This window comes from Octopus bimaculoides, chromosome 3, assembly GCF_046866305.1.
Source record: "Octopus bimaculoides isolate indiv1 chromosome 3, ASM4686630v1, whole genome shotgun sequence".
NCBI classification, from domain to species: Eukaryota; Metazoa; Mollusca; class Cephalopoda; order Octopoda; family Octopodidae; genus Octopus; species Octopus bimaculoides.
Window position 1 is genome coordinate 146,234,687 of NC_142930.1, and position 21,757 is coordinate 146,256,443.

Genomic DNA, 21,757 nt, shown 5'->3' on the forward strand with positions numbered 1-21,757 from the left:
AAATTTGCTTCCTGACCAATGGTTTCAGGTTCAATCCTGCTGCAGAGCACTTTGGGCAAGTGTGTTCTACAGTAACTCCAGGTTGACCAAAACCTTGTGGGTAGATTTGATAGATGGAAACTGAAAGAATCCCATCATATAAATAATAGCTGTTAATTCCCTGCCAAATATTCTTATAGCTCTAGTTTGGTCTTGGGATAAAAACAGATTTTTTTATGTAGGTGTGGCTGTGTGGTAAGACGTTTGCTTCCCAACCACATGGTTCTGAGTTCAGTCCCACTGCTTGGCACTTTGGGCAGTTGTCTTCAACTGTAGCTTTGGGCCGACCTTGTGAGTGGATTTAGTGGATGGAAGCTGAGGAAAGCCAGTCATATATTTATATGTCTGTGTGTGTGTGTGTCACCACTGCTTAACAGCCTGTGTTGGTTCATTTACATCCCCATAACTTAGCAGGTCAGCAGAATATGCCAATAAATTAAGTACCAGGTTTAAAAAATAAATAAACACAGGGTGTCGATTTGTTTGACTAAAAATTCTTCAAGGCAGTGCCCCACCATAGCTGCAGTTTAGTGACTGAAACAAGTAAAAGATAGAAGATAAATGCTACAATGTGAAAATTCTTCATTAGTAGAGACAATCATTTCAATTTACTTCAAAGTGATAACCATTCCTGCAACTGTTTTAGCGAAATTGTGATGGCACCTGTGCCCAGCGTCACCTTTCTGGCACTTGTGCCCGCGGCATGTGTAAGGACTTTCGAGCGAGATCGTTGCCAGTGCCCCTGGACTGGCTCTTGTGCGGGTGGCACATAAAATACACCATTTTGAGCGTGGCCGTTGTCAGTACTGCCTGACTGGCCTTTGTGCCGGTGGCACGTAAAAAGCACCCACTACACTCTCGGAGTGGTTGGTGTTAGGAAGGGCATCCAGCTGTAGAAACTGCCAAATCAGATTGGAGCCTGGTGTAGCCATCTGGTTCACCAGTCTTCAGTCAAATCGTCCAACCCATGCTAGCATGGAAAGCAGACGTTAAACGAGGATGATAATGATGATGATGAAACCTTGAAAAGAGATGACATGATAGGGGACTAGATGTTGGATTTCTGTATTCTGAGTTTGAATCCTGCTAAGGTCAGTTTAGAACTTCATTCTTTGGTGAGATCAATAAAATAGATGCCAGTAAAATAGATCTTGATTCAATTGTTTACACATCTTTCCTGATCATCTACAAGTCAATATGATATCTTCAAAACACGCACTCATTACTTGATATATTTTTACAGGTATTCTTGGTGCAGTGGTTATTTAATTGAAGATAAATTTAAATGGAGTCCCCAACCACAGATGGAAGACTTAATTCCTTTGGAGTCAAAAAGTTCACAGAAAAGTATGAAACAAAATATGCTGAAGAAAAGAATTATAGTTGGTCACAATGTTGGCTTTGACCGTTCTTTTGTCAAAGAGCAATATTATATCAAGGTAAAAGAGAAAAAGAATCTTGAGTTTCAACATTTATTTTTGTTCACTTTTATTTTTCAGTAGATATAATTTTGCATATTGTTTTGGCACAAGTATGGCCATGTAGTTAAGAACTTTGTTCCATAGCTATATGGGACACTATGCTGCAACATGGGTGATTTTGTGGCTGTGTGGTAAGAAACTTGCTTTCCAACCACATGGTTCTGGGTTCTGTTGCACTGCTTGGCACCTTGAGCATGTGTCTTCTACTATAGCCTCGGGCCGACCAAAGCCTTGTGAGTAGATTTGATAGGCAGAAACTGAAAAAAGCCTATCATATATATATAAATGTGTGTGTGTTTGTTCCCCCATCATTGCTTGACAACCAATGTTGGGGTGTTTCTATACTGTAACTTAGCAGTTCAGCAAAGCAGATGGATAGAGTAAGTACTAAGCTTAAAAAAGAATAAATCCTGGGGTCAATTTCTTCAACTAAAAAACCCTTTAAGGTGTTGCTCCAGCATGGCTGCAGTCAAATGACTGAAACAAGTAAAAGAATAGCTTCACACTGATATACATTTTGCGAGTGAAGTTTGACAGATAATAAACAGAAACTGTGTGGACGCCTAACAGCTAGAGAGTATTTGTAGGGTGAGAGACTTATAGATTTGATGAATCACCCTAGTTAACACTACTAATTGTTCTTGGATGCCTTTAATGGAGTCTATCCTGTTGCAAGCTTTGGACCGGTTCTCCAATCTAAAGGTAACAAATGGGTCTTGGGTTCTTTCTTTCTGTCTTTTAGTAGGCTGTGTGGTTGGGAAGCAACCACACAGCCATGCCTGCACCTTCATGGTCTTGGGGTCAGTCCAACTGCTGCATGGCATCTTTGGCAAGTGTCTTCTACCACAGCCCCTAGCTGACCATGTGAATAGATTTGGTAGATAGAAATTGAAGAAGCCCATCGTCTCTGCTTGGCTAGAGATGGTGACACTAGACTCTTGTTCAAAATATATACTTTGCAAAGTGATACACAGTCACTGATCTCATAAATAGAAAAATTATTATTTCTAAATCTCTGAATGAGGGACATTCAGTAACAGTATTCTAGAGTAAAGACTATTTGCCAACATAATGTAGCAGTCCTGATTAGGACAAATGTTACTGTTATTTAACCTCAAGAAACATCGTCTCCAGCTGGTTATCGACACACTATCTGCATCCTTATATTTCCGAACAAGGGAACTTAGTGTCTCCACTCAGCTCAAAGCAATATCTGTGTACCAATGGTTTCTGGGTTATTTCCCAGATATTGTTTTGAGCTGAGTGGGGACACTAAGCTCCCTTGTTCGAAAATATAAGGACACAGATAATGCATCGGGAGCTAGCTGGGGATGATGTTTCCTGGGGCTAAATAACAGTAACATTTGTCCTAATCAGGACTGCCACATTATGTTGGCAAATAATCTTTACTCTAGAATACTGTTACTGAATGTTTCTCATTCAGAGATTTAGAAATAGTCATTTTTCTATTTACGAGTTCAGTGACTGTGTATCATTTTGTAAAGTAATATCTTGAACAAGAGTCTAGTGTTGCCATCTCTACCCAAGCAGTTATTGTGCTGATGAAGGGAAATAACCCAGAAACTATTGGTATACAGATATTGCTTTGTATTTGTCTCCAGTGTTGGTTTGTTTACATTCCTGTAACTTAGCAGCTTGGCAAAAAAGACCAACAGAATAAGTACTTTAACATGTAGGTTACTGTATCAAATGTAATGTTTATTTATTCACATTGTTTTGAATTAATCATGCACTATCTCATAACTTTGAGATTTCAACGATATGATTACTTATTTTGTAGACTGATATTGTAAGGCAAATGTGAGAAGTTGAATCTGGTCAGTTTTAACAGGAAACAAGTAGAACATTTGGGCCAGATATAACCGGTTTAAATGTTAACGGTTTAAATAAGAACTGGGGTTGATTTGTTCAATTAAAGTCATTCAAGGTAGTGCCCCAGCATGGCTGCAGTCCAGTGACTAAAAAAAGTAAAAGAATATAATTCTGTAGTTGTACCTTTTTTTGTATCTAATATACTAACTGACTGTTTTTCTAAAATTATACTGCACACTATGGGAGTTTATTGTTTCTTTTCTGTTTTTATTTTTGTTGCTATATTAGTAATGATAATTTAGTTGAACATTCTGTGGTTCTATCCTTTAAGGTTATAAAAATGGTTTGTGGGATAAATTATTAATATGGGATGAACTTTGGCAAATTGTTTTAGAAGCCTCTGGTGTTTGTAAAATGGTAAAAAAAAAAAAAAGGCTATTGTGTTGCATTAGCATATATTTTCATTAGCAAAAATTGTTTTCGTTTTTTTTTTTTGTTACAATTTTGAAAATGTTCTTTTTATTATTATTGTATAATGTGAATTATGTACATGGACATGATATTAGTGAATTTTCTTATTGACAGGACACAAAACTTCGTTTCTTGGATACCATGTCACTTCACATTGCTTCAGTAGGATTTACTGCTTTCCAAAGATCTCTGTATCAAGCTTCTAAGAAAGCGACATCTCCAAGTAAAGTCCGAGAACATTTAGAAAGCAAAAAATATAGAAATGAAGAAATTGTGAGTTAATATTTTGAACTATATATATATATATAAATATATACCACATTGTTCAGCATACAAGTTAATGCAGTATATAGTGTAAACATGGAGTGGAGATATTCAAACATCATCACTATCTTTCCTAATCCTGCTGCATTTCACATTGAATTTTTGGTCCACAAAAATCATTCTGTATAAGTCAATTTACCTTTTTTTTGGCTATAAATTTAGGTCCCAAAAATTTCATTTGTATACCAGGAAATATGGTAAATACTTTTAAGTGTTCAAATAGGCCCTTTGCAGTAATTGACAAATTCTGTTATCTCTGTGATCTAATCTGCTGTGGAAGAGGATACCCTGAAACCATAGTAGCTTTGTGAGTGGATCTGGCAAGAGAAATCTGCATTTGTGTGTGTATACGTGTGTGCATGTGTATGTGTTTGTACCTTCTTGTTTTGACAAAGTGTAATAATTGTAAATTGGTGTCATGCATTTCCAATATTCTGTGAGGACATGTATGGCTGTAGGAAATATTACCTTGGAAAATAGGTGAAGGTTGGTAACAGGAAAGGCATCTGGCCATAGACAATTTGCCTCAATAAACTCTCCCCAACCCATGCAAGCATTGAAGTGGGGATGTTAAAATGATGATGATGGTGTGTGTGTGTGTGTATGCATTTGTGCCTTCTTGTCTTGACAATATGTAACAATTGTAAAGCTGTGTCACTATCATACAAGCTCTGTTCTTTGTTTCCAATCTTCTGTAAAAACATATCTAATCATATTACCTTTCTTAGAAACAAACGAGAGTGGGCAACAGGAAGGGCATCTAGCTGTAGAAAAATCTGCCTCAATGAATTCCATTTGACTCATGCACGCATGGAAATGTGGATGTTAAAATGGTGAAGATGATGAAGTTTTTTTTTTTTCTTTTTTTTTTTTCATAGAATGTAAATTGGATGGATGTTGGAACAATGAACAACCTGAATGATGTTTATCAGTTCCATTGCAATGGAGAACCTTTAGAAAAATCAAAGCGAGATGTCTTTATCAATGGAACTATGCTGGATGTGAGAAAGAATTTCCAGGTTTGTCAATTGATTGTAATATTTCTGAGACTTTTAATGTATTTTATTGATTATGGATCAGACAGAATTGAATAAATGCTGGCTTATATACTTTAGCATGGATTTTTTTTTCTAACATCTCTCAAAATTTTTTATGTCTTTTTTTTTTTAATGGTTTACAAGTTTTATATTTTTCTTGCATCAAAGATTCAAATTCTCTAATTTTTTTTATTAGGAAATTTTTTAAAATATTTTTTTAATTCAAAATATTCTAATGAGAAACTGATTAGGATTAGAAGATTTAAAGCTTTAGTCCTTTATATATATATATATATATATATATATATATAGATGGTACCCCAGCTTCAGGGTGGTACTCTAGTCCAACAATTGAAACAAGTAAAAAACAAAGAAAATGTATTTCATTTGTATTTGAAGCATATAGATATATTGTATTTGCATATGAAAGCATTAGCTGTTTCACTTTGTGAAAATTTAAAAGTGTGTCAGTTTTAATTTACTAAGTATGCAGATGTAATTAGAAATGCAAACAAAATATATTTATATACAAAAAGGAAAGGACTGCAGCTGTAAATCCCCTAACTCTTATGAGATTTGGATTAAAAATTTTCTGTTACAAATTAAACATGTTTTAAATATAAAGAAAATTTGGTAGATTTTCAATCTCTGATACTCAAATCACAAAAGTCTGAAGACATTTCAAAAAAGCAAAAAATAAACAATAATAAAATAAGTTAAGTGATAGGGTTTAAGAAAAAATCCACTCTTAACCCATTACCTCCCATAATTCTATTAACTGGAATTTTTTTATGAAACTTTGATTTCTAGCATAAAACAGCCTTAGAAACACGTTGGAATGATCAAAATAACATTCCAAAATAACATTTTAGATAGAAATAAGCGAGATATTGGGTGAAAAATTAGCAAACCTCATTTGAATATCAGAGAAATATACCTAGTAGATATAGCAAAAAGGTTAGATATTTGTAAATATTGACAGATAATTACGAAATTTGTAATTTTTAAGTGATCTCATATGAGATCACTGGTAGGTAATGGGTTAAGTGAATAAATATCCATAAATCTACTTTGGGAATGCATGCAATTTATTTTCAGGCAATGAAACATGAAATGGTGTAAATAATATACAGTTCTTATTACAGAGATTGTCATTCCTACTCACTTCATACCTTGAAGGCCCTTCCTGGCACCTCATCACCACTTTTTATATCAGTTTCCAACTCCACCCAATCACTTCCACTTTGTCTAATAAAATGTGAGTAGTTGTGTAGCTCCTCTAGAGCAAGAAACCTGTTCTACTCTGGCCCTTTTCTCTCATACTTTTACTCATCAAATCCTACCTTATGTTACCCCCTTGGAGTTTGTAGTCTTGCACACTCCATGGCAGCCTCTCTAGAGCTGCTGGCATAGCAAAAGCACCTAGTATATGCTGTAAAGTACTTGGTGTTAGGAAGGGCATCCAACCATAGAAACCAGCCAAAGAAGACACAGAAGCATGATGCTATCTTTGGCTCATTGGATTTTGTCACGCTGCCTGACCCATACCAGCATGGAACATGGGCATTAAATAATGATGATGGTGATGATGATAATCAGTTGATTTTGATCAAATAGATCTCTATGGGACAGCAGCAATTCTTTGAGTTACCCATCTGTGATGCCAATATTCACAATAGCGCATAATACAATAGCATTATAGTAGAGCAGTAGCAATAGTACCTCTGATCTTCATTTTGTTTTGCTAACACAGCTACAAGAATTTCTGAATGGAAACACTAATATCACAAGAAAATGCTGTTGGTTTCTAATTAGTATTAGTCATTGTATTTAGGAACCAGTTGACCAATATAGTAAAGTAGTGAAAGCTTTTAAATTTTTGTTTCATTCTCTTTGATCAAAATTTTCTTTTCTAGAGCTTGATGTCATATTGTTCCAAAGATGTTGTTGCTACACATGATGTTTTCACAGAACTTTGGCCCAAATTTCTTAGCCGGTTAGTACGAAAAGAATTTTGTTTTTGCACCTTGCATAAAAGTGTTCACTTATATATTCTCCTTCTACAGCTAAAATTATTTAAAATATCTTCTAAAATCGTTCATCAGGAGTTGTCCACTCATTCATTTGTTTAACATCTATTTTCTTTACAATACTGTCATTGGTTTCAACAGAGAGTTATTTGAAGTAGGATTTTATTTGGATGTTCTTTCCGTTGCCATCCCTTATTGAAACAAATACCATGAGGTATTCTAACCATGCGGTAATGGCACTACCTCTTCACTGCCTTTCCTGTCAGTCATTGGATTGTGGCCATGCTGGGGCACTGCTTTGAAGAGTTTTAGTCTAACAAATCAACCTCAGTACTTATTCATATTAAAGTCTGGTACTTATACTATTGATCTGTGTATTTTTGTAACCCCACTCCCCACATACACACTGCTTGACAACTGGTGTTGGTTTGTTCACATCCCCATGAATTAGCAGTTCTGCAAAAGAGAATGATATAATAAGTCCCAGACTTAAAAATAGGTATATGGGTTGATTTGTTCAACTAAGGCTTTCAAGGTAGTACTTCAGTATGGCCATAGTCCAGTGACTGAAAAAAGTAGAAGAGAAAAGAAATCGGCTTTACAACTGACAAAATGTACATAATTTAACAACTACTTTCTTCTTTTATTAGGTTTCCTCATCCTGTTACATTATCTGGTATGCTGGAGATGGGCAATGCCTACCTGCCAATTAATCAAAACTGGGAACTCTACAAACAGAGAGCTAATGATAGCTATAATGATTATCAGAGAGAGCTGAAATTGTTGTTAATCCAGCTGGCTGATTCAGCTTGTGAACTTTTGCATAATAATAGGTTATTTATCTTCTTTTGTTTTTTTACAATCTGTTTTAAAAAATGTTAAGTCAACAAAGTTGTGTTATTGAAAACTATATCTTTAGATTTGTTTGGCTATGTTTTGGTGTTTCTTCTTATGGATGCTGTTGTTTTGCCCCCCTCCTCAGTTCTGATTGAACAGAAGATATTCTAGCAATGACCATCCATTTTATATTCTTCAAGTTTATATATCTAGAACAGTCATGAGCAAACTGCAGCTCCTGAGACTTTATGAATGGCATATCAACAAAAAATTACCTTGAATTTCTTTAATAGTGTGGCCCGCCTAATGCTCAGCCATGTTTCATGTGGCTCACTTCTTGAAGAAGGTTGCCTATGCCTATCTAGAACTACATTATCCAGTTTGACTTTGTTGTTGTTTAACCTTGAGTCACTCATGATCAAAGGTGTTTGTTTTGTCAATCTAACACTATACTGTCAAATGTGTTTTTTTTTTTAAAACACTCAAGTGTGATATGAGAGAGATTTGGTTATTGTTTCTAACAAATTGAGCAACCACATAAAGGCTCCCTTGTTCACTCAGTTTTCTCTCAGACAGTAGGATCTGATATGAGTGAGATTTGACTGCTATTTCTAGTAGGTTGAGCGATCAACAAGAGGCTCATTCATTCTCTTGTTATGGCGGTTGGTATTGGTATTGGTGGTTTTTTTAAACAAGGTTAATGGTATAAAATTTGTAATTTAAAGATTGTAGCTACATGAAAAGCAGTAGGTGCTTAGGTGTTAACATGTTTAATGCAGATAAATAAATGTTATGCTTTGCAGAGAAGGTCAGAATAAGAATAAAACATAACTGGAGTTGTCATCCATACTTGCTGGAAAAATACAAATGTAATTAATAATAGACTCATATTGTTTGTTTTCTACTTACATATTTATTTCTTGTCAGATTTTTTTTATGCTTTCTATATGTTAACCCTAATTTAACTATTGTATTATTTTTTTTAACCTGCCTTTGTCAAAGCTTGTTAGTAACAATTGTATGTATTGGAGGTAGCTAGGTTTGAGTGAAAAAAACTATCAGAAGAATAAGGCTATGTTGTTATTGTCAGAGACACCAGGAGTTTCCAGCCTGACAGGCAGCTGGTGCTATGGAAACCAACATAATGTCAAAGGAAAGAGCATCCCATGCCAACATATATGAATGTTCTAAAGCAGGCTTGGACAACCCTCTTTGGGAAGTGACCTGCATGAGACATGTCTTATCAGCAGGTGGGCTGCATTACTAAAAAAAAATTCAAGTTAGTTGTTACACATGCCCCGCAGGTTGCAGTTTTCCTGTGACTACTCTAAAGGAAGATGTAGCACTAGAAACTCCTGACAAGTTAACAAGATGTATGGAGGACTGAGGTGGCTGGAAGCATCTCTGGAAGACTCAGCAGAGAATTACCTAAACAATAATATAGTCAGTAAAGGTAGAAGGCAGCACCCATGAATTTTTCCAAGACGCATGAAGCTGATGGGTAAAACAGAGAGTTACTTTTAGATTGAAAATCTACCCCCAAGTTCTTGCAATGGAGTACATGCAATTAAAGGCACCCGATTGCCATGTAGTTATGTTAAACTGAATATTGGTTTAAGTCTATAGATAACTTTATACTTTTATACACACAACTTTACATTGCTATGTAAGTTTGTAAATTTTGTTTTTTATCTTCTTTCATTAACATAGATATAAAGATGATATTTGGCTGTGGGATTTAGATTGGTCTGTTGCAAAATTTAAAATGAAGAAACTTCCAGCTAAGGTAAGTAATTGTCATATATATAAAACATAGAAGTTTGGCAAAAGAGACCGTTAGAATAAGTACCAGGCTTTAAAAACAAATAAGGACTGCGGTCGATTTATTCAGCTAAAATAAATTCTTCAATGCAGTGCCCCAGCATGGCACCTTGGGCAAGTATCTTCTACTATAGCTTCAGGCCAACCAAAGCCTTGTGAGTGGATGATTTGGTAGATGGAAACTGAATGAAGCCCGTTGTATATATATATATATATATATATAAAAACAAATAGTAAATGAGTATATGCATATATACGTACAGGTATGTGCATACCGACATCCACCTGTATGTATAGGTGCATATCTGGGTACAGGACATTGCAAACAAAACGTAGACAAGAAAATAATGATAATCAGAGTACAGAAAACACACAAGCCACATAGAGAACATTTTCCTTCATCAGCTACCCCCGTTTTAACACCGGCGTTTCGAAGAGCTGGGTAGGACGCATCGTTAAAACGGCTCTTCCCATGGACTGCAAATTATATATTTGTGTGTTTGTGTTTGTCCCCCCACCATCGCTTGACAACCGATGCTGGTGTGTTTATGTCCCTGTAACTTAGCGGTTCGGCAAAAGAGACCATTAGAATAAGTACTGGGGTTGATTTGCTCTGATAGAATAAGTATCAGGCTTTAAAAATGAAAATAATAAGTACTGGGATCAATACATTTGACTCCAAATTCTTCAAGGTGTTGCCCCAGCATGGGGCAGGACCATCATTTATTTAACGTCTGTTTTCCATAAAGATATATTTGCTTTTTATGACTAATTTATTAGTTTTATTTTGCCATTTGTTGCATTATTTATTTTCTTTGTTTTTCTCTTTTTTTAGAAAAAAGTTTCAGTTAGTCTTGATGAGTCAGATGATGAATTTGAAACTGTGTTTCAGAAAATCCTCTCAACAGCCTCTTCTTTGTACAAACGGCCCACTCACAAACCAGGATATCCTGAGTAAGATAATTTGGAAATTACTTTTTTAAACATGAAATGACAGAATTCTGCTTTATGTATGGCATATTATCCCTCATAACATTTTGATTTGGGGAAATTTTCAGAAAATGTTTCAGAATCTGTTCTACACACAAAAATTCATATGACTATGCCAAAAAAAAAATTTTTTTTTAATTTTACAAAATTAAAAAAAAAAATCTTTTTTATTTTTAAAATAGCAGGTTAAAATACAGTCAGAATTTTTGGCTTAAATACTAGCAATAGACCATTAAATGTGTTTATTGGGAGAAAGATACTGAAAAACCTCAATATGTCAGTGACAAACAAATGAGGACAATATAAGGTGATCATAATCATTTAACGTCTGCTTTCCATGCTAGCATGGGTTGGACGATTTGACTAAGGACTGGCGAACCAGATGGCTACACCAGGCTCCAATCTAATTTGGCAGAGTTTCTACAGCTGGATGCCCTTTCCTAATGCCAACCACTCCAAGAGTGTAGTCGGTACTTTTACGTGCCACCAGCATGAAGGCCAGTCAGGCGGTACTGGCAATGGCCATGCTCAAAATGGTGTATTTTACGTGCCATCTGCACAGGAGCCAGTCCAGCGGCACTGGCAACGATCTCACTCGAATGTATTTCATGTGTATTTCATGAGATGTGCTAAAAATAACAGCTAAATCATAATTTAGAATTTAAAAAAGAATTTTTATTATTTTTTTTTTTATTGCATAGTTGTATGAATTCCAGAGTGTGGAGCACAAATTTGTAAAACTTTTCTGAAAATTCCAAAAAATAAAGAAGTTACAAGAGGTTATATGCTGTGTGTAAAGCAGAATTCCACTCGTGAAGTATTTGATTATTTAATAATGTGTTATTTAATTGTTTAGACAAAAAGAAGAGATTCCACTTAATGACATTTGCATGGCCTTCCATGATTGATAATATTCATGTGGTTGGTGTTCGTTTTGAACAACTGAAAGTTGATGATTCCAGGAATGCATGGGAAGTGGGGAATTCTAGAAAATTGATACTGTATGTTGAAAGGATTGACAATATAGTGGGCAATTTGATTTTATATATGTTTTTTAATCGAAATCTTTTAATTGACAATAAACCTATTTGTTAAATACTGTTAAATAAATAAATGTAAAAATATATGTTATTTTAAGCAAATATTTATGTATAAATTTCATAAGCGTTTATAAGGGGGTCCCTAAGGTAAAGCCTGAAATATAAATTGTTTTCTTCTGCAGGTCACCATTGCCTCAATAAACTTGACAGATTTCATGTTCAGGATAAAGAAAAAAAGGTTCTTTACTTCTAAAAAGTTTCCGAGCCTTTACAAAACATTAATAATATCACCCTCTATTAGAATGTTGATAATTATTGGAACTATTCATCTTTTTCAGTATTCCTTTCTAAAGATTTTAATACATTTAGTTAAAAATTAAAAATAAATATCAAAGGCGCAGGAGTGGCTGTGTGGTAAGTAGCTTGCTTACCAACCACATGGTTCCGGGTTCAGTCGCACTGCGTGGCACCTTGGGCAAGTGTCTTCTACTATAGCCTCGGGCCGACCAAAGCCTTGAGTGGATTTGGTAGACAGAAACTGAAAGAAGCCCGTCGTATATATGTAGGTATATATATATATATATTTATATATGTGTGTATGTTTTTGTGCCTGTGTTTGTCCCCCCGCCATCGCTTGACAACCGATGCTGGTGTGTTTACGTCCCCGTAACTTAACGGTTCGGCAAAAAGAGACCGATTGAATAAGTACTAGGCTTACAAAGAATAAGTCCTGGGGTCGATTTTCTCAACTAAAGGCAGTGCTCCAGCATGGCCGCAGTCAAATGACTGAAACAAGTAAAAGAGAAGAGATTAACAAATTCCAGCCCCATCAGTTGTTGAGTCCAAAGCTCAAGGGTGATCCACAATGGATATACACTTCCCACATCTAGGAGAAAACTGTTGCTGCTACAACCACATACATCCTAAATCAGGGGTTTTCAAACTTTTTAGAAGTAAAGAACCTTTTTTTCTTTCTCCTGAACATGAAATCTGTCAAGTTTATTGAGGCAATGGTGACCTGCAGAAGAAAACAATTTTATTTTTTGGTAGATATTTACACTCTATGGAGTTGTTGGCATTAGTGGGGGTACCCAGCTGTAGAATCCAAGCCAAAACAGACTGGAGCCTGGTGCAGCTCTCTAGCTTACCAATTCCAGTTAAACTATCCAACCCATGCCAGCATGGAAAACAAATGCTAAATGGTGATGATCATCATGATGGTGATGTAACTTCATTACTGGAATAACATGAAATTTAATTTCTCGGTGAAAGGGTTAAACGTTTGTAGAGGAAGTAGTAGAAGCAACAAGTGAATTAAGATTTTAAAACTTTCTTGACGGAACTTTTGTGTAGTAATTACTTGGTTAATTTTGGTTGGTTATAATTTTTCAACTCAATATTGAATATGAGACCCTATTATATTTGTATTGAGTAAGCAATATGTTCCCATGAGGTATTTTCACTCAGTTGTATTGTTGATGTAATTAAGCTTTATTTTTCTGTTCTCACAGGTGGTATCGGAAACTTTGTCCCCGAATGAATGCGCCTGACTGGGAGGCAGGACCATCACTAATAACACCTCAACTACGAATCACACCAAAATTACTCCGTCTTACATGGGATGGTTATCCTGTGCATTTTGATGATAAATATGGATGGGGTTATCTTGTACCTAAAGACCATGTTCATCCTTCTCAACAGTCCAAAGATACATCTGCTGAATGTCCTGATGTTTTAATTGTAGATAACGAGGAATTTGAAGATGGAAATGACGAAGACGAAGGGAATATTGAACCAAAATTTCCTATTGAGTAAGTGATAATACTTTTTCTTTTATTGTAAGCATATTTCATTTATAAATACATAGCTGCAGGCATGGATGAGTGGTTAAGAAGTTGCTTTGCATTCATGTGATTTTGGGTTCAATCCCATTGCATTGCGCCTTGGACAAGTGTCTTCTGTTAAAGCCCCGGGATAACTATTGCCTTGTGAATGTATATGGTAACTGTGTGGAAGTCCACTGTGTGTGTGTGTTTTCATCACCACTTGACACCCAGTGCTGGTTTGTTTACATCCCCATTACTTAGTGATCCAGCAAAAGAGAACAATGGAATAAATAAGTACCTGACTTAAAAATTATAAGTCCTAGGAGCAATTTGTTTGAAAACTCTTTAGCGTTTAAACTGGCTATATCTGGCCAAAAGGTGGTGCCCCAGCATGGCCACAGTCTAATGACTGAAACGAGTAAAAGATAAAAAAATATAAACATTACATTTGACAGAGTAGTTCTGAATGCTAAAGGTTTAATTTTATTTGTTGTTTTTGTAATCACTTTTAAAATTGAATTTTAGGCAATTTCTTCAACTGTGTAACAACATGTCCAAGACTTCTGCATCATCCACAGTGTTAAAAGAGAATATTCATTCCTGCATGAACTACAGTGATGATAAATGTATGGATGCCAAAGAGAAAAACAAACATTGGCGAAAAGCTGGATTTTCGAAGGTAAGGAGTTTTTTGCTCAGAGAAAGTTTTCTTTTTTCCCCACACATTTGATAAATGATACTTTTAGCTGCAGGAACTCTTTAAAACACTGACATAGTTCTCAATTCTGTACATGAGAAAGACTTTTCTCTTTTAGACAATTCTAATATTGCTTTGACAGTTGCATACAGAAGTACCAATCACTTAAAGTGAATGAAGCTTGTAGAAGAGAGAGATCCAGGAAGACATGGGACGAAATATTGAAGGCTGATCTAAAGATACTGAGCTTTATGTAGGAGATAACAAAGGGACGAGATATCTGGTGCCTTGCTGTACTCAGGAAGGCTTGTCTGTCACAGCAGAGTTGATGCCAGTACTGGTGCCACATAAAAAACACCCAGTAGAGTCTGTGGAGTGGTTGATGTTAGGAAGGGCATCTAGCCATAGAAACTGTGCCAGAACAGACAATGGAGCCTGGTGCAGCCTCTTGGCCTGGCCAGCTTCTGTCAAACTGTCCAACCCATACCAGCATGGAAAATGGACATTAAATGATGATGAAGATGATAGGTAGCATTGAAAACTGTTTCACACAATAAACACTTCTTAGAGGTGCTATAAAATACTTGCTTTGGAAATCATATCATCATCTACTTTTTAAAATCCACTTTTCCATGCACATGTAAGTCAAATGGAGTTTATTGAAGCAGATTTTTCACTGGCTGGATGCTCTTCCTGCTGCCAACTCCATTACCTGTTTCCAAGCAATTTATTTATTTCACCATGGCCTGACATGTTTTTGCAGGATATTGGAAATGAATGACTTTAATTTACAACAATCTTGTTATGTCAAGACCGGGAAATATGCGTGCGCACCCCCACCACCCCCACACACTTATCATGGGCTTCTTTCAGTTTCCATTCTACCAGATTCACTGACAGGCATTGGTTGGTCCAAGGTACCATGCAGCAGGACTGAATCCAAAGCCATGTGATTGGGAAGCAAATTTCTTACCACGCAATCACATCTCACCTTATGAACTCAGAATCTATGACGTTGCACTCCATGCTTTATCCACTAAACTATTGGTGGAGGTGCATGGCTCGGTGGTTAGAGCGACAGGCTCATAGTCATGAGATGGTGAGTTTGATTTCCAGACCAGGCTGTGTACTGTGTTCTTGAGCAAGACACTTTATTTCACATTGCTCCAGTTTACTCAGCTGTAGAAATGAATTGTGGTGTCACTGATGCCAAACTGTACCAGTCTTTGCCTTTCCTTTGGATAACATTGGTGTCTTGGAGAGAGGAGGCTGGTATGTATGAGAGACTGCTGGTCTTTCATAAACTTGCTTGGAGTTGTACATCAGAGGGGAACTTTCTAGGTACATTTATAACCGAAGAAGATCTTTTATTGGTACTATAACCTTATAACCTCATAGAAGACTTTGACTTGAGATTGGCTTATGACATTCCTAGCAATAGTATCTTTTAATTTATTTCTTCCAGCCTTAGTCTAACTGTGGTGAAGCCTTTTTTGGAGTAAAATCTTTTTTCTTTTAAATATCAGTTATGAAATCATTGCAAAAGATGTCAACCACCATTAGTGACTATTTTCATTTAAAACTTAATTATTTATTGAACACTTTTATATACCTGTTATGTTAGCATACATTTTAGTGATTTCAGCTTTAATGAATGTCATTTTATTCTTCTCTATGAACTCACTTGGTGACACATGCAGTCTTTAGAAACTATAATCTACTTCAATATATCAAGTACATATATTTCTTTGTTTCTTTACAGAATTATGACAGAAACAGTCATCCTGCATACCACACTGGAGAAGGGCCTTTCATTATTGAAAATATTCCAGTTTATTTCTTTAAAATTCCACACAAAGTAATTATTTTTCAAGATAATTTAGACTTGCATTTTGCTTGACAGTTTTAGATGTTTGTTTAGTCTGGTGTCAAATCTGATTGTTCAAAGAGATTCATGTTCAAGCTATGATCAAGTTCAATATAGCTAATTGTGACTCATGAGTGAGTTATTAGTTTGTCTGTCTATGTCGACAATGAACTTGGACATCACATGGGAGAAAATAGGTCACAGTGTGTCTGCTGTAGCAAATCAGTCCAATGCATGCTCAGAAGGCTCTGGTGGTCTGCTGGGACTGAAGGCAAGGAGTTGGCTCTGGATTTGTGCAGTTCATGTTTTCTTTGTAATCTTGTTCTGTTTGTAGTAGGTAGAATGTCTGTTGGTGCATTTTTGCCAAGCAGGATGAGTTGTGTGTCAGGCATTCAAGCAAGGTGGCCTGCACACCTGAGTTGCCCTCTCCTCAGCACTGTGTTTGGAAGATCAGCTCAAGAGAGGACCTCTATTTCTGGGATCTTGCCTTGCTAGGTAGTTTTCAACAGCTTTCTCAAGCAGTTCATGTGGAAGTGGTTTAGTTTTTTGGCATAGCATTCATACACTCTCCATGTCTCACAGGTATACAGTAGTGAGAATTAGCTCGGTATCATATACCATGCTTTTGCTAACTGTTTTAGGTACCTATGTAGTCATGAACAGTCATCTTCTCAATCTGCTCACCTTTGATCTATCAAAAAATCCAGGATTAATGGCTAGAGAGATGGCTGCACCAACATCTGGCTGATACGCTTTGAGATTAATGGCTCATTACAGAATTAATGAGCAATGGAAGGACCTGAAGAAAATATGTATATTTGATTTAAATATAGACTGTTGCAAACAATACCTGCAAGATAAATTGGATATATCTAAATCATAGTTGTGGTTATGTAGGTGTAAACAAAACTAAATTAAGTTGTTGTTGAACAGATTGGGCATATCTATGGTCAAAGGCATTCCACCTGTGACCATCCTGCTATATATATATATATATATATATCATCATTCAACATCCATTTTCCATTCTGGCATGGGTTGGACAGCTTGACTGGAGCTGGCAAGGCCAGAGGCCACACCAGGTTTCATAGTCTGTTTTGGCTTGGTTTCTACAGCTAGGTAACCTTCCTAATGCCATCCACTTTACAGAGTGTACTGGGTGCTTTTTACATGACACCATCACCAGTGTTTTTTCATGTGGCAGAATTCAGGCACTCTGGTCACTCTGAGTTCAAATCCTGCTGAAGTCAACTTTACCTTTCATCTTTTTGGAAAAAAAAAATATCCAATGTATCCTTTATTTAAAACAATAAAATGTGGTTTGAGGGAGATCTGATTGCATTTTTTTCTAACATGTCAAGCAACTATATATATAAACTCCTTCATTTGCTTATACAACCTTGGCTATTTCACTTTTGTTTTTTCTTCATTGATTAAATATTTTTTGTCCTTATCATTGGTTTCTTTCTTTTGTATACGTAGGATGGTAAGAATAAAAGAGTGGGAAATATATTGGCAAAGGATTACTTAAAGAAAGTTACAGATGGCACATTAAGGGCTTCTGCTGGTGGTGATTATGCTAATGCTGTGCTCCTTATTAGCAAGTTGTGCTCTTACTGGAAGAATAACCAGAAAAGAATTGAGTAAATAAATTTATTTTTGAACCATTGAATAATTTATATTTAATTAATTTAGGAGTTAACAGTGTAATTACTGGTTTTATTGTTGTTTAATTATAGGTTACCACCTGTCTTATGTGTAACCACCTGTCTTACATATCAGCCTACGAACGGTACTCATACACTTTTCAAGGGAGGTATCTCATAGTTGTAGATTGTATGGTAAAAGATGAAGTGACAGAGCAGAGAAGAGTTGGGAAAAATAATTACAACAAATCCAAGAAAATTTAGTTTCACAAATCAAATTCACCAATAATGGTAGATGAATGGAAATACTGTTATGTCAGTTACCTCTAACTATTTAGAAAAGCCATTTATAGAAAAGAAATGTAATAAAGTTTGTCTTTATAAAATAATAAAATTTTAATCACAATTTTGTAACCAACTACATATTATTCTTGTTCCAATATTTATTGAGGTTTGTTGCTTCTTGAGAGAACTTGGTCCTGAGGACTATGCATCAAGCAAGTTTGATGGAGCAATTTGCATTCCATTTAAAATTGGGAAAACAGTGAAAAATAGTGCTCTATTAGAACCATCTACTTAGATATTCATGACATTTCTCTATATTCTCTCTCTCTTGGAAGAAGAAATGTTAGATTCTTTCAATTCTCATTACAAATCTACCCAAAGAACTTGTCTAAGAACTCTTCTGTGGAAAAGGGAATATAAATTGTTATAATTTTTATTTTTGGCTTATTAGGTCACAAATGGTTGTTTGGGCAAAGCACAGTGAACTTCCTCCTGCAGTTATTAGGTAGGTCTCTAACAAATTGAATTTTATTTTAATTACACAGGCATGCCTGTGTAGTTAAGAAACTAGTGAAACATTTTTAGAGTCTTTTGATAATTGAATTTGTTCAGATTTCACTTGGTGTAATCACTAGCAGTATATGTATAGTTTGACTTCTAGGGCTTGTTCTGTTTTTTATTTATTTATTTATTTATTTTTTTAGCTTAGGCCACTCTAGTAGATGTCTTTACTTATGTATGTGTGTATAAAATCAACTAGTCCATATCCATCCTTCCATCCATCATTTTGAATTCAGGTTTTGTCCCCGTTAACCGGGGTGGCAGGATCTACCACAATGCCATAGCAACCATCCTTACACCATCTTGCCATTTTGCTCAGTTTTAGGCATCCTCCATTCTCAATCCCCCACCCCCCTCAATCTCCCCCTCCACCTGTCCCTTCCACATTTTCCTCGGTCTACCTCACTTTTGCCGTCCATTCACCTCAAACTCTAGCATCCTCCTCACAACATGCTCTTCATCCCTCCTCAACACATGCCCGTACCACCACACTCCATTCGCCCTTGCCAGCCATTCTACTGATTCCTCCACTCCAGCATCCCCATCAAGTTTTCAGTCCTCCTCTTATCAAACAGCTATAACCCTCATTTTCTAAAATTAACACAAGAGCCATTAAATATATACATACTCTTTTCTCACCAGACTATTGCCATGCTGGGGCACTGCCTTGAAGGGTTTAATTGATCAAAGTGACCCTTGTACATATCTTAAAGTTTGGTACTTAATCTATCACTCTGTTTTTTGCCATAATAATTTGAGATGTTTAAATGAGGGTCTATAGACATTGCTCTTTTCTTTTTATCATATATATTATCTGCAGGTTTAATTTAACCTTCGATAAAGCATTAGGAAATACATTTATTGAAAATAGTTAATGTTACTATGAAATATTCAACAAAAGTTGTCAAGCTACAGCAAGATTGTACATGAATTTCAGAGTCATTATCATTTTGATTCCAGATTTGTGGTTAATATCCTTTTCTACTCTAGGCACAAGGCCCGAAATTTTGGGGGGAGGGGCCAGTTGATTAGATCGACCCCAGTATGCAACTGGTACTTAATTTATCGACCCCGAAAGGATGAAAGGCAAAGTCGACCTCGGTGGAATTTGAACTCAGAACATAAAGACAGACGAAATACCGCTAAGCATTTCTCTCGGCGTGCTAGCGATTCTGCCAGCTTGACACCTTCAATTTGTGGTTAATATCAAGCTCTATTATTGAATTGAATTACATTGATGAAAAAAGAAAGTGAAGCTTTTTATATGTCTTGCTATAAATCACTACCAAGGGCAGAGTTTGACCTCATATTTTCAACTAGTTAGTAGTAGCCAGTAGTTCCCCACCACTCAGCCTCCCCAACCCTTTTTTGGGGGGGGAGTAAGATGATTTCCTTTGAAACAAACTACCGTTATTATATTTCTGCTTTTAATTGATATTTTAAATTTTATATGTTCATTAAAGGAACAAAGAATATTCAGTTGTTAAGCAGTATGGTGCCATTGTACCTCGGATTATTCCAGTCGGTACTGTTACTCGACGTGCTGTTGAACCAACATGGCTGACAGCCAGCAACGTTTTTGTATGTATCTTTTGATTTCATTTTACAAGTAGTAGCTTCTAGTTTTAATCATCATTTTCATCATCAGTTTTATGTTGTTGTTTCCATGCTGGCATGGGTTGGATGAAACCTGTTCAGGCAGTATTCTAAAGTCAGGTGTCCATCCTTTTGCCAGCCCTTACTTGTTTACAAGTAAAATACTTATTTCCTCGGTCTTTCATCATCATCATCGTTTAACGTCTGCTTTCCATGCTAGCATGGATTGGACGATTTGACTGAAGACTGGTGAAACCAGATGGCTACACCAGGCTCCACATGTGATGAAATACTCAACAGCTGGATATGCTTTTGTGGCAGACACCAATAATGACACTGCTACCTAAGCATTGATACTGGTTTTTTACACTTCAACATCAGCAATATCAAGACACCGACACACACACACAAACACACACACAAACACACACACACACAAACACACACACACACACGTGTGTGTGTATGTATTTATCATCATTATTATTGTCTTGCAATATCCATATACTATGCTGTCATGGGCTGGATGGTTCAACAGGGTGTGACAAGTTGGAGGATTGCATAATGCTTCACTGTGTACTTCAACATGGTTTCTATGGCAAGATGATCTTCCTAATGCCAACCATTTTATTGAATGTACTGGTTGCTGTTTTCATTGCACCAGCATTAGTGAGGTCACCATGTAACTAGCAAGACTAAAGACATTCCTGAGTGAGAGTGCAGTAGAGAAGGAGGCAGTTATATACTAGGTGTTAAGAGGTGTGATAGAAAGGACAGGAACAGATTTCTTGCTGTAGAGAAGATACATTGTCACTTCACATTATATGAGAGTGAGCATGAGTTTCATTCACAAAGCATTAGGCTGCTTAAGGTTTCATAGTTCCATGCAGCAGAAATGAGCCGAAAACCATGTGGTTGTGAAGTAAACTCCTTAACCATACAGCCATACCTTCATCTATAAGAATGAATATAGATTTGAAGGAAGGAAAAAGAAAAGGAATTGAAGGAAGGAAAAAGATAAATATTTAGGCTCACAGACTAGATATATTACAACTCTTGGCCTGTTAGAATGTATAGTTTTGATGTTAAGTTGCTAGATCCATTTTATTTAACCCTTTTATTATTACATTTATTATTACATTTTATTATTACATTTATTATTACAGCTGGTTGGCGTTAGGAAGGGCATCCAGCTGTAGAAACTCTGCCAAATCAGACTGGAGCCTGGTGTTGCCATCCGGTTTCACTAGTCCTCAGTCAAATCGTCCAACCCATGCTAGCATGAAAAGCGGACGTTAAACGATGATGATGATGATGATGATGATGATGATGAAATACATTGCTTTTGCTTCAATTACTTCTGAAAATAATGAAGA

The 21,757-nt window shown here is 36.1% G+C and overlaps 1 protein-coding gene across 1 annotated transcript in view; it reads left to right on the forward strand.

The window, feature by feature from the left end:
* LOC106877835 (DNA polymerase subunit gamma-1-like) overlaps positions 1–21,757 on the forward strand; it is a 43,513-nt gene that overhangs the window by 11,077 nt on the left and 10,679 nt on the right. The window contains exons 3-15 of the mRNA XM_089349770.1: positions 1,283–1,478; positions 3,939–4,097; positions 5,027–5,167; positions 7,102–7,181; positions 7,866–8,048; positions 9,763–9,838; positions 10,709–10,827; positions 13,415–13,714; positions 14,255–14,408; positions 16,189–16,284; positions 17,776–17,936; positions 18,676–18,729; positions 20,249–20,366. Coding sequence (XP_089205896.1) covers positions 1,283–1,478; positions 3,939–4,097; positions 5,027–5,167; positions 7,102–7,181; positions 7,866–8,048; positions 9,763–9,838; positions 10,709–10,827; positions 13,415–13,714; positions 14,255–14,408; positions 16,189–16,284; positions 17,776–17,936; positions 18,676–18,729; positions 20,249–20,366 — 1,837 coding nt within the window. The remainder of the gene's footprint in view (positions 1–1,282; positions 1,479–3,938; positions 4,098–5,026; positions 5,168–7,101; positions 7,182–7,865; positions 8,049–9,762; positions 9,839–10,708; positions 10,828–13,414; positions 13,715–14,254; positions 14,409–16,188; positions 16,285–17,775; positions 17,937–18,675; positions 18,730–20,248; positions 20,367–21,757) is intronic.